The sequence below is a fragment of the Dasypus novemcinctus genome, chromosome X, assembly GCF_030445035.2.
Source record: "Dasypus novemcinctus isolate mDasNov1 chromosome X, mDasNov1.1.hap2, whole genome shotgun sequence".
Classification (NCBI taxonomy): domain Eukaryota; kingdom Metazoa; phylum Chordata; class Mammalia; order Cingulata; family Dasypodidae; genus Dasypus; species Dasypus novemcinctus.
This window is the reverse complement of record NC_080704.1, coordinates 2,734,497-2,746,797: the sequence shown is the minus strand read 5'-3', so window position 1 is coordinate 2,746,797 and position 12,301 is coordinate 2,734,497. Positions and strand designations below refer to the sequence as shown.

Genomic DNA, 12,301 nt, shown 5'->3' with positions numbered 1-12,301 from the left:
CTAAAGTCTTCAATTTTTTTCAAAGATAAGAGGGCTACTTAAAGACTTGCCGTACAGACTACAGACTTATACTAGATAACATAAGACTGGCAAATAGTAAACAAATAGTAAATATTGTTAGTTGTTGGCGCAGTTACTGTTATTGATGTTTTTATTATTGTTATTACTATTATATTCTTCGTTTGGCTCTGTGATATGTAGAGATGTCACGAAATTGGTAGACATCTTTGAATATCACTTCATGATATTTTTAAGTGAATATTATAAGTTTAACATAAATTAATCATAATTGTACCTATCATATGTATAAAGTTTATCAATCCCTTTTCATTAACTCTTATATGTTTAATAGAATCAAGGAACCACATTTCATCAGAAAGTGATTAAAACGTTTGCATTACTTTTAATAATAAGATTTATCTTCAAAACCGGCTTAAAAAAAAACAACGTGAATGGGTTCCCTCCCAGTTTTGGAGGGCAGAATCCCGAGATCAAGTTGGCAGCATTGAGCCGCCTTTGAAACCTGAAGCAGAGTGTGTCTCCTGGCTTCTCCCGTGGCTTGCCTGCCAGCCATGGGTTTCTCTCCCTCCATCAGGAGGCCATCTCCTCTGACTGCCTCTGTCTTCTCTCCCCTTCTTATAAGGACCCCAGGGCTCCTGGATTGGGGTGCACCCTAATCCAGGTGGTCTCCTCTTAGTCACCCCATCTTCAATGAATCTATTTGCAAATAAAGTAGCCTCAGAGGCCCAGAAGGTAGGACATGAATGTATCTTTTGGGGAGCACACCACTCAACCCATAGCAGCAACGCTCACCACGCTATCTACATTGTGCACAGGTATATGGGACTCTAAATATGGAGTCACTCATGACATTCCAACTGGAATCTTGCATGGTACTTCCAAGCTAAGGAATGGGCTGCCACCAGACCCTAAATCCCTGCCTCCAAATCAAGTGAAACACAACTGACACTGTTTCCACCCACCCGAGGATGCTGGGCTCTTCCTAGGAAAGCAGCCATGGGGTCCCACTTCAGTACCCTCTTGCCTTGCTTTCCCTCCTGGGGAGACTCCAATGGGGAGTTTGGCCTCTCCAGCAAAGAGATGCTACCTTGTGCCCCCAAACCCCTCCATGCCAGTCCTACCCCTCTCCTTTTCCAGACCCTCAAAGCCACCTGGTCGACCACTGCCTTTATTGCAACTTACTATTATCTCATTAGGGACAGGTGGTGGAAGAGGGCAGCACTGCAGTTCAAGGGTTCGAGGGCAAGCTGAGACTCCAGCTCCCTCACTTCCACCTCAGGAAGCTGGAGAAAGGAACAGAGGCAGGTACATGGCCCATGGAGGGCCATGAGTTTTAAACAAATTGACACGTGTGGAATGCTCGGAGCCGAGCCTAGAAAACAGTAGGTGCCACATAAGCATTGGCTGTCTGGATCACCATCTGGGAGATCCAGGATGCCCAGGGACCCAGGTGTCGCATCGGCAAACAGCTCTGTCCTTGGGGCTGGGTTCATCCCTGATCTATCACACACCCCTCATCTTTTCCTCCCATCCCTAGGTGAGTTTCCTATATCCAGTCTTTCCTTTACAGGGAGATCAAGAGACATGCAGAGCTGCACTTTCTAGCTAGGCACACATTAGACAAAACCAACAGCATCCTCATGCACAGGTACCAAGAAATACAATATACACACCTACATGGAGAAAAATCCAGTAGATGGACACAGGAGGACACAGAAGACTCCACAGCTCAAGCCAAGAGATGGATATCTATACACAGAGGCTAGACACATCAAAAGACTCTACAGCGCCAAGTGGAGGTTAGACAACTATAATGGTTACTCAGTGTGTCCACTTGGCCAGGCTATGATGTCCAGTTCTTTGGCCAAATACCAGTCTAGAAGTTTCGTGAAGGTACTTTGTAGCTGTGGTTAACATCTACTGTCAGTTAATTTTAGGTGAAGGAGGTGACCCTAGATAATGGTATGGGTCTCATCCAACAGCTGAGGGCCACAAGAGCAAAAACATGAGATTTTCCCCAAAAGAGGAAATCTACCTCAAGACTGCAGCATAGAAATCTCACCTGAGTCTCTAACCTGCCCTATGGATTGAGTCTTCAACTCCTCCCTCACTTTCCATCCCTATGGTTTTTTCAAACTTGCCAGCTCCCACAATTGTGGAGCCCATTACTTAAAATAATTCCCTATCTATTGTCTATCATCTATTTTTCCTTCCTTCCTTCCTTCCTTCCTTCCTTCCTTCCTTCCTTCCCTCCCTCCCTCCCTCCCTCCCTCCTTCCTTCCTTTCCTTCCTTTCTTCCCTCCTTCCTTCCCTCCCTCCCTCCTTCCTTCCCTTTCTTTCATCTATATCCACCTAAATCTATCATATCTGTCTGTCACCTTTCTTCATAATCCCTCATCCATCATCTATCAATCTATCATCTTTATATCATCTATCTGTCATCTATGATCCATCATCTACATATCATCTATCTATCTCTGTCATATTTCCTTCCTTCCTTCCATTCTTTCTTTCTATACCCATCTAACTCTATCCTGTATATCTATCAATCTAGCATCTATCTCTCTATTTCCATCTAACACTATCTTTCTATCTATTTCCATTTCACTCTATCAATCTATATCTCTCCATTTATATTCACCTTACTCTAAATAATCATTTCCTTCCTTCCTTCCTTCCTTCCTTCCTTCCTTCCTTCCTTCCTTCCTTCCTTCCTTCCTTCCTTCCTTCCTTCCTTCCTTCCTTCCTTCCTTCCTTCCTTCCTTCCTTCCTTCCTTCCTTCCTTCCTTCCTTCCTTCCTTCCTTCCTTCCTTCCTTCCTTCCTTCCTTCCTTCCCTTTTACTTTCTTTCTCTCTTATCTATATCCATCTAACTAGCATCTATATCTATCCATCTAATGTCTATCTTTCTATCTAGATCCATCTAACTATCTACTAACCACCTATCTCTATCTATCTATCTATCTATCTATCTATCTATCTATCTATCTATCTATCTATCTACCTACCTACCTATCTACTTCCTATTGGTTCTGTTTCTCTGGAGAACCCTACCTTACACAATGATGTTCAGGTTTAAATATTTAACTTACTTGAATATATTTGCTTTTCAGCTTTTCTCCAAAAAAGTTGACTTACAAATCTCCATAGTAAAGAACCTGAGCAAAATAATCATACAACTATTATGTTTAAGGATTCTGAAGTAGATCACACTCCATGATAGATTTTCCTTCTTCCACCATGAGAGTAGGGTACTTTACAAATGTGTGACACCTATTACAGTTGCAGTCATCTGAGCCTATATGCAAAGGTGGCCACTGATCAGGACAAGCCTGACTTCTGAGGGCATTAGCAGACCTTCTCCCAGGAGGAGTCAAGGGGCACCAGGTGTCTCTCAGCCTTACCTGGGAAGGTTGCACACCTGAGAGAAGATCTGGGCTTTACTTGAGAAGCCTGCACACCTGAGGGTAGAGTCTGAGCCTTACCTGGAGAGGTTACACATCTGAGGGAAGTTCTGAGCTTTCATTGGGAAGCCTGCAAACATGGTGGAAGATTCTGAGCCTTACCTGGGCAGGTTGCACACCTAAGGGGGAAATTCTGAGGTTGATCTGAGCAGGTTTCACTCCTGACAGAAGATTCTGAACCTTACCTGGAAAGGCTGCACACCTGAGGGAAGATTCTGAGCTTTACCTGGGGAGCCTACACACCTGAAGGGAGATTCTGAGCCCTACCTGGGAGGGCTGCACACCTGATGGGAGATTCTGAGCCTTACCTGAACAGGTTGGACACCTGGGAGGAGATAAGCACCACCAGCTTCCGGGTCGCTCTGTGGTTCCGCAGTGACTGCCCCAGAACCAGCGCCCCTTGGCAGTAGAGGTCATTGGTGGCCAGCGTGACAAAGGCCTGGTCTGCAACTGTGGAAACTGACAAAGACCCCAATGTCAGGTTCCCAATGGGTCTCATAAGGCCATGGGGTCAACGGCACCTCTGTTCCTCCCCAAAGCTTTATGGCTCCCACAGATTACCTGTTTAATAGTCTGTAAATATTCTCTGGAAACATTTTGCATACGTCTCTGCACTTTTCCAAACACAGGAAACGTGTAAGGAAACCATAAGTGGTTAAAATATCGTAAGAGGACAATACTATGGTACAGTGGCTTGGAGTTATGGACTCCAGAAAAACACGCTCTGAAGCTTAACCCATTCTTGTGGGTGTCAACAATTGTAAGTAGGACCTTTTGATGAAGCTACTTCACATAGGTATGGCCCAGCTGAATCAGGATGAGTCTTACTGGAGTCCAGGGAGAGATGACCACAGAAAGGAAACCAGAGTGAACAGCCAAAAGTCAATGGAATCCAGGAGAGACAGGAGAAGATGTCTCGATGTGCACTGCCATGTGATGGAAAAGTTAAGGAATCCCATAAGATCCCAACCCCAACTGAAAGCAAGCCTTCTCCATCTCTGAACCATGAGCCAATAAATTCCTGTTGGTAAGCCAACCCATTGTATGGCATTGTTTGAGCAGCTGAGAAGTTAAGACACATGGATATTCTTAGATTTGAGCTATCTTATTTTGCATTAGAGCCTTGAAAACTCACCCAAAGTACTTGCACGTTGGCGAAAGAAGAATAAGGATGGAAGCGATCTCTCCTTACTTTAGCTACAGTGAAGACACCTGCCCAATTCAAGAGAGTTATGCCACTCTTGGTTCCTCACGAACCAAGTTTATAAAATTTTTCAGGCCACTCACCCTGCAGTATGCCTGCTGTCCATGTCTCAGACCGTGTACTTGTCTTGTTTCTTAATAAATTCTTTACTCCCTTGCCTACCCTACAGCATGTCCTAAAATTCTTTTATGCGACATAAGCCAAGAACCTAGAAGCCCAGAATCCAGAAACATCTGATAAAATGAAAGTTCTTTGGAAATTATAATACAAATAATATCCCTGTTTTTATATTAAGGGGAGAGGGCTTCTTTCATAGACAAAGATGCATCGTGGTATGATCTTCAGTTTTACCCAAGAATTGTCTATGAGAAACATAGACATAAGACTTCTAGATTTTCAGGATAATTTGGGAAGAAAGTTGTCCCAAGTGTCCTGAGTATGGCAAGGGGCTGTGTAATATAGTTTCCTGCAGAACTGAGGATGAATATGTCAGACCAAAGAAAGACTTGGACAAGCCCAGCTTGATTCTACCCACATCACTTTGGAATTATTGCATGGTTGGCATGTCCTTCACGCAGGTGACCTACTGTAGTAGGGTCAGTCCTTATGAGAACAGGAAGATTGGCTCGTGTGTTCCACCAGCCTGTTGCACAGCACCCTCCAGCACCACGGAACAGCTAATCTGGAGGTAATGACCACTGTGAGACCAAAGAGACTCAGCCATATTTTGTGGACCCTGGGATGGTGATGTCCACTCCACCTCTATGTTGAGAGGGGGCTTAGACCCACATGGTTGGTGGATGCAGTTCTCCTGCTTGCAGTTGTAGGCACTCTTGGTTCCCTGGTGTGGTGGTTGACCATCTTCGCCTCCCAGGTAGCTGACCTGGGTAAGTCCAATGAACTGGAGAGTAGGAGATGCAACTCTGCTGAGGTGTGGGGCCCAGCTGGTGGACTTACTTATATTCCACTATAGAACTATTATGACTAGTAATGGAAGAAACTGCAGCATTGATCCAGAGAAAGTGGCCACGGTAGTTGCTGAGGGCAGGGAGAGGGAAGAAGAGATGAGATGTGGGGGCATTTTGGGGACTTGGAGTTGTCCTAAATGATATTGCAGGGACGGATGCAGGACATTATATATCCTGCCATAACCCACTGAACGGACCGCGGGATAGTGTAAGCTACAACATAAAGTATAACCCTTGCAGTGCAGCAGTGCTCTAAAACGTATTCACCAAATGCAATGAACGGGCCACAATGATGAAAGAGCTTGTGGATGAGGGAAGAGTTGGGGTGTGGGGTGTAGGGTATGTAGGAACCTTTTATATTTTTTAATGTAACATTTTTTGTGATCTATGTATTTTCAAAAAAATACAATAAAAAATTCCTCAACTCTAGAATATGTGAAGGCAAAGAGAAATGGGAGGAGGAAAACGTGTGGTTTCATCCACCCAAACTTTTCTCAGTTTCCTGATGTCTCCATAGGAGAGCAAGAAACTGTCAGAGAGTCCAGTTTCTAGCGTCTTTCTTGAGCTTCATTTCTTCTTAAAGTCATTATCATGAATGTTTACAATGATGGCAAACATGTTGATTCTTGGACCCCCGAGAGCTGTGGCCAGGAGAAAGACAACAGAGGTGGGGGGAAATCGGCAACTTCAAGAAACCTTATGCCTCCTTCTTGCCACCGTGCAGTCTCAAGAAATGGTAACTGCAAGCTTGTAAAAAGACCCATCCATCATTCTCAGACAGGGGCACTTTCTCTCCCAACCACAGCCCCCGCCTGCTGTGTTCCACTGGCTGGCGGCTGCACTCACAGTGAGACAAAAATACATTCCCAGGCAACATAACCATGGCAAATGTACACTTCCCAGTGCTATTTGTCTGAGCCGATGCCCCGACCTTTACATTCCAAAGGTATCAAATCCAAAATGCGCCTGTTAAACAGACTCAGGTCCGTATGTTTGTCTCTTGGATTAGGAGGGAATGAGAAGTCTTGTCTTTCTCACTATAGATTGAGTATCGCAGACGAATCGCCAGCCCAGAAGTTTGCAACCCCAAAAGACAGACAGAAGGACAGATTTGTAAACAAGTTGGTTTAAAATAGGTAACGGTGATTATTATTTATTTATACATTTCCAAAGACCCGAGGTTTGATCCAAGTTATTCCTCAAGAACCGGCATACTTGTTAAGAGGGACCCCTTCCAAGGCAGAGAGAGAGGGAAGAATTGAGTTGTGTCTTCTGTTTCTGAGCAGAGAAGAGGAATTGAAGAGGAAGCAAAGATTCAGGATGGGTGTCAGGAAAGCTCAGAGGTGGTTCCGGCGAAGCTGCAGCCAAAGTCGGGTCCACAGATGCCGAGAATCAGCCCAGTGCAAGACGAGAGCCAGGTTTCAACATTCAAGAGACACCTCTTGAATTCCATTTATTGTTTGGTGATTGGGGGGAGTGGGAAAGGAGAGAGAGCAGGAAAGAACGACCATGTATCTAACGTAAATGTGAACCCGCTTCCAAAGAATACACTAAGATAAGAAAGAGATAAAGCATTGCCTTTGACTGATGACACCCCTTAAATGAAGTCACAACCCCAAGCCCCAAAAGCAGCAGGAAGGAATCCATTGTAGATGAGAGATTTCAGCAAATCTCTCGCTGTAGGGGAAGAGAAGACAAGCAGAGTTGAGGTTTTTGAAGATGGGATTAAAGGAAGGACAGACTGGAGTAGACTGGGCCCCAACCCAGTGTCCTTATAAGAGGAAGAAACTTGGAGACTGACACTGGGAAGAGCCCGTGGAATGAAGGAGCCAGAGCTTGAAGCCTGAAGTTTGCTAGCAAGCCACCAAAAGCTAGGAAAGTTTCTCCTCTACAGGTGTCTAACCTCTGCCCCTGAGAACCATGAGACAGACATTTCTGTTATCTGAAGCGCTCCCCGTTTAAGGCGCTTTCTTTTGGCAGCCCTACGAACCTAAGACAGATCTACTCTAAAGGAAACAAAAGGCCCCAGAGAAAAATGCACCACAGCGTGGCATTCCTAGCCTGGAACAACTTCAGACATGTCAGCAAGTCTCCTGGGGAGGCAGAGCGCAACTGGCCATAAATCCGTCAAACTGCACAATTTTTAAGTTGTGAATGTAAAGGGTGACCAGATATTTGAAAAAAAAGACCCTTTTGGTCTGTGTGATTCTTTTTTTATTTTTTTTTCTTTAACTTGCTGCAAGGAAGGTTCAAGATTTTTCTGTCTGGGAAAAACAATCTGGAGGGAGGAAGACAAGAGGCAAGGAGGCCAGTAGGGAAATTGCTCAGTTGTCCATTCATGAGATGGTGGTGGCAAAACAGTGAGGCTGTGGACGAGGTGGTCGCGTGCATGAGACGTTTACGAGGGAATTGGAAGAGAAGCTGGTAAAGACTCCTGGATAAGAGAAAGGCAGAAATAAAGAACTGTGTCCAGGCGCTGGGGCATGGGTACTATCCCCTGGATGAAGACGATCCAATAACAAAATGGCGGACAAGATGAACAATAGAGTTCTACCTAGAGTTTGAGAAGCCCGAGGACATCCCAGGTGGAGAAATCTGGAGAGACACCTGTGCGGGAAATGCAATACAGTTTCTTCGAGAGCTGGCATTAGCAAGAGGAGCCAAGGACCACAAGTGACCACCCCATGGACCCCTGACTCTCCACGGAGAAGGGAGGTGGCACTGAATTGGCCCAGAGCTCAATATTGAGATGGAAAGAGTAGAAATGACAAGCTGATCAAAAGTTGGTAAGTGCAACAACTGATTTTCCACTCTTGCTGAGGATGTATGTTTATTCATTACAAACAGCAGGAGCCTAAACTCATAAAGGGTGTCTCCAATGTCAGACCACCACTAGCAAAGGAGAAGTACCCATCGTTGGGAGATCCCTTAAAGTTTTTTTTTTTTTTTAGTAGGTTCTGGGGATTGAACCTGAGATCTCATACATGGGAAGCAAGCACTCAACCACTGAACTACATCAAACTTAAATTTGGTGTCAATTTAAGTTTTAAATTTATGTCAGCAACCCTTTTCGGGCTGCTGATTCGCTTTCAGCTACATTTTCATCATTGCAATTTTCTTTTTATTTTATATCTGAACAATTTTGATTAGGCTTTCCTCAAAGAAAAAGAAAACTCACAACAGAGCTGTGGGAAGATTAAACTTTCGTGGTGGGGGGAGGAATGAGAGTTTGAATATTCCTGAAAAGAGCATTCAATTATTACTAACTGAATACACACAAAAGTTACCTCACTAGATCATTTTCCACTCATTCATCCTTCCAACAGTCAAAAGCGTTCCTGTACTATATCTGAGAAAATGATGCCTAATTCTCTGGATTTAGTTTGACTCACCACTGTTTGCAAAATGGGTCTCTCATGATGAACAGCCATAAAACCCGAGGCCAGAAAAATTAAAATGTCAATCATTTCATGTTTTTGACTGTTATGGAATGAAGCATGTCCCCCCAAAAAAGAGGAGCTGGGAGGTCAAACTAGATTGGGGTGGACCCTAATCCAATATGACTGTGTCCTCAGAAGATGGGGTGGACTGGACACAAACACAAAGAGGGACAGAAAGAGAAAACGGCCAAGTGAAGATGAACAAAGAATCGAGGTAATTCCACAAGCCAAAGAATGCCATGGGTTGCTGGCAAGCCACCACCAGAATCCTACTATTCTCCAAGGAAACGTGGTCCCACCAACCCTCATCAGATTTCTAGACTCCAGGACTGGGAGAGAATAGATTCCTCTTTCTCGTAGCCTCCCATTTGTGGCACGTAGGTGACTGCAGTCCCAGGAAATGAAGCCAGTGTCTGAGAACTAGTTTGCACAAATCACCTGCTACCCAAAGAGAAACTCGGACACCCCAAGGGCAGGCTGGAGACTCCAGGACCTGGAGAATGAATCTCCTTCACCCACGGAACAAAATCCAAGAGGTCTTTGCTGACACGGGATGTAGGATGAGCCACGGAAGCAGGATCCCAGGGCAGACACGTGAGCTTTTTTGGGGTTAGGGAAGGAGGCCAGGTCTGGAGGGTGGGTTGTGAAACTACACATGGGGCATCTGGTCTTTCTCTTAAGATGGGCACGTCATTGATTGTATTATTGTAACGATGTTGAGAAGAAATCCTCTCTCTCTCCTCTCTCCAGCAAGCTGGGTCCCAAGACTGACATGACTCTGAATGAAAAGCCCTCACCGCCCAAGCTTGGCCACGGATGATGCCATAAAATCACACGTGGAACGTGGGTCCAGTCTGAATTGCAAGACAGACCAGTGGACTGAAACGCATCACAGTACAAACAGTTCATCGACAGGCTTTCAGATTCCCCCTTGCCTTAACTTTTAAGAAACCGCTAATGATCAAGTTTCAGGGTGGCCTAAAAGAAGAATATCCGTCAAAATCCAACACCATGGCACTAAAAGATTACGTTTCCATCTGATAAGGGAGGGCGCAGTGGGAAATCCCAAAGAAAGCGTTCCTCTCTACTCCATTCCAGCCCAAAGAAGCCCGATTCTCGCAAAATCAGGGTCATCCCAGGGCTGCCCAGAGTTGAGAGCGGCCTAAGAAGTCTGTGAAAAATACTTATTCCTGCCTTTTGCCCCCCCTCCCTTCTATCCAGCCTCCACAAATAGCGGTGGTTTCCTTCTCTGTCTTCCACCTTTTCTCAAAGATGGCTTTTCTTTTCCGCCAAGACTTGACACCACGGCTGGCTCTGAATACATTCCCCAGGCATCAAGGTGGATTAAAACGCCTCTTTTTTTTTTGAAAGCCTCCATTATCCAGGCTCCTGCGGCTTTGGGGAAACCAGACTGACTTTGGTTTTGGAGCGCTCCACACGGCTCCCTCCAACAGAGAGGCTCTTCTGCTGCTCCCCTGAAAGGAATTTTACAGCACATGTTCTCCAGAGTCCCCTTGGGAGCCCTGCCCCCACGATTTTCTTTTCTAAGGCCAGGCTAGTGGGGGGAGGGGGGGGACACGCAGGGAAGCAGCTCAGGGACTTGGCAAATCCCCCCCTCTCAGCAACCTGTGTGCATCTGTGAAGGATCAGGGCTTCTGCCGGGAAAGAGGGGTGCACCTACATTAACAAAAGAGCACCTGGGAGGTCCTTAAACTTTGGGTGGACATGGCATTCTCCTGGGTCTCTCAGCCTTCCACCTTCTAAATCTGATTCCACAGAAGCGGAGAACCTGGGAGCTGGACCTGCTGCTCGGCTGGGGGCACTCAACTAGCAACTTTACTAAGAATAAGAAATTAAGGCCACGGTCTGAGCAGTTCTGGGAGGCGCCCCGTGCCCACGAGTTTTAGGGGCACGGGTGGATGCCCTCCCATCGGCCTTAAAGGCAAGACGGCCCACCCAAATCGCCCCCCTATTAAAAGACCACCTTTAGAGCTCCAGGGCTACTTTTTACAGAAGGAAATTTAAGGACCCTCACCGTGCCATAAATCGCCCCCTCCTCGCCGCTGGGGCCCTCCCCCATCTTGCAACGCTACCGCACGGAGCCCCGTTAACCGCGGAAAACTCGGGCTCGGGGGCGACCGCGGGGGCACAGCCGGGTGTCCCCAAGCGCAGACCCATCTCGTACGTGCAGCCCGACCAGGGAGGCGGAGCGGGGAGGGGCCGCGCCTGACTCACCCGACATGGTAGGCAGCGCCGCGGGGCGGTGGGCGCGCGGGGGCGGTGGGTGGACTCCCGGCCCGGAGCAGGGGCGCGTCTCCCCCGGACGCGCGCGGATTCCCGACCTGCGGGCGACAGCGCTGTTCTCGAGACCCGCTGCCACTGCCTCCCCGTCCCGCCCCCCACCCCGTCACCTGCGGCCGCGCCCCCGGGACAGCCTCTGCGCCCTAGCCCGGTGCTTCCCAGCCCCCCGCGCGTCCTTCCCAACCCGGGCCTGTTGCACTCCCCCCGCCAGCCCTGTGCGATCAGCAGCCGCGCCCCGGCCACCTCCGCGCCCCGCGCTGCCTACGCCGCGCTCCGGGCCCCCGCCGTTCCCGGCGCCACGGGCGGCCTCTGGTCCCCCGCCGGGTGCTGAGAGCCCCGCCGCCGGCGCCCCGCGACCAGTCGCCCTCCGGAAGCCGGCTCCGCCCCCGCGCGAGGCTCTGGGCCGCGGGTCCACTGTGGCCCCCGCGCCGCAGTGCCCCCACCCCTTTCCTCCCGCCTTACCCAGAGCTGTGGTCACGCCCGTGCGCGCCTGCGGCCCCGCTCTGGGGAGAGCTGCGAAACCAGAAGGGGCACCTTCCAGCCCCGGGCCCAGCCCCCGCCCCCTCCCCCTGGCGGAGTCCCGGAGCCTGCGGTTTCTCGGTTTGGACATTTAACCTTTAATCGGCCAGCCCCAAAGTAAATGTTTGCGCAGGTCTCAAGCGCCTGGGCCCAAGGCCAGCGGCTGCCCAGGTGGGGGCCGCGCCGGAAACCTCCCGGGCCGGTCAACGTGCGTGATACGATGGGGCGCGCCAAGTAGTCAGGAGTGAATGAACAAATGCAGGAGAGAAAAACCGGGGGAAGCAGTGAGGGGCGAGGTCCGTGCGGCTGAACGTGTCTGCATGAGCGCGTGGGTGGATGAGCAGACCCGTGGGTGGGTCAGTAGATGCGTGGTGAATGAACGAGT

General features: G+C 48.2%; 1 protein-coding gene across 3 annotated transcripts in view; it reads right to left on the bottom strand.

The window, feature by feature from the left end:
* Window positions 1-11,959, bottom strand: part of LOC101432457 (glycogenin-2) — a 43,874-nt gene extending 31,915 nt beyond the window's left edge. For all 3 annotated transcript variants that reach the window (XM_004449142.3, XM_004449143.3, XM_071213235.1), the window contains exons 1-3: window positions 11,860-11,959; window positions 11,332-11,438; window positions 3,793-3,943 (exon numbers count right to left, since the gene is read on the bottom strand). In XM_004449142.3, coding sequence (XP_004449199.1) covers window positions 3,793-3,943; window positions 11,332-11,338 — 158 coding nt within the window. In that variant the 5' untranslated portion in view covers window positions 11,339-11,438; window positions 11,860-11,959. The remainder of the gene's footprint in view (window positions 1-3,792; window positions 3,944-11,331; window positions 11,439-11,859) is intronic.
* Window positions 11,960-12,301: the final 342 nt, after the last annotated feature.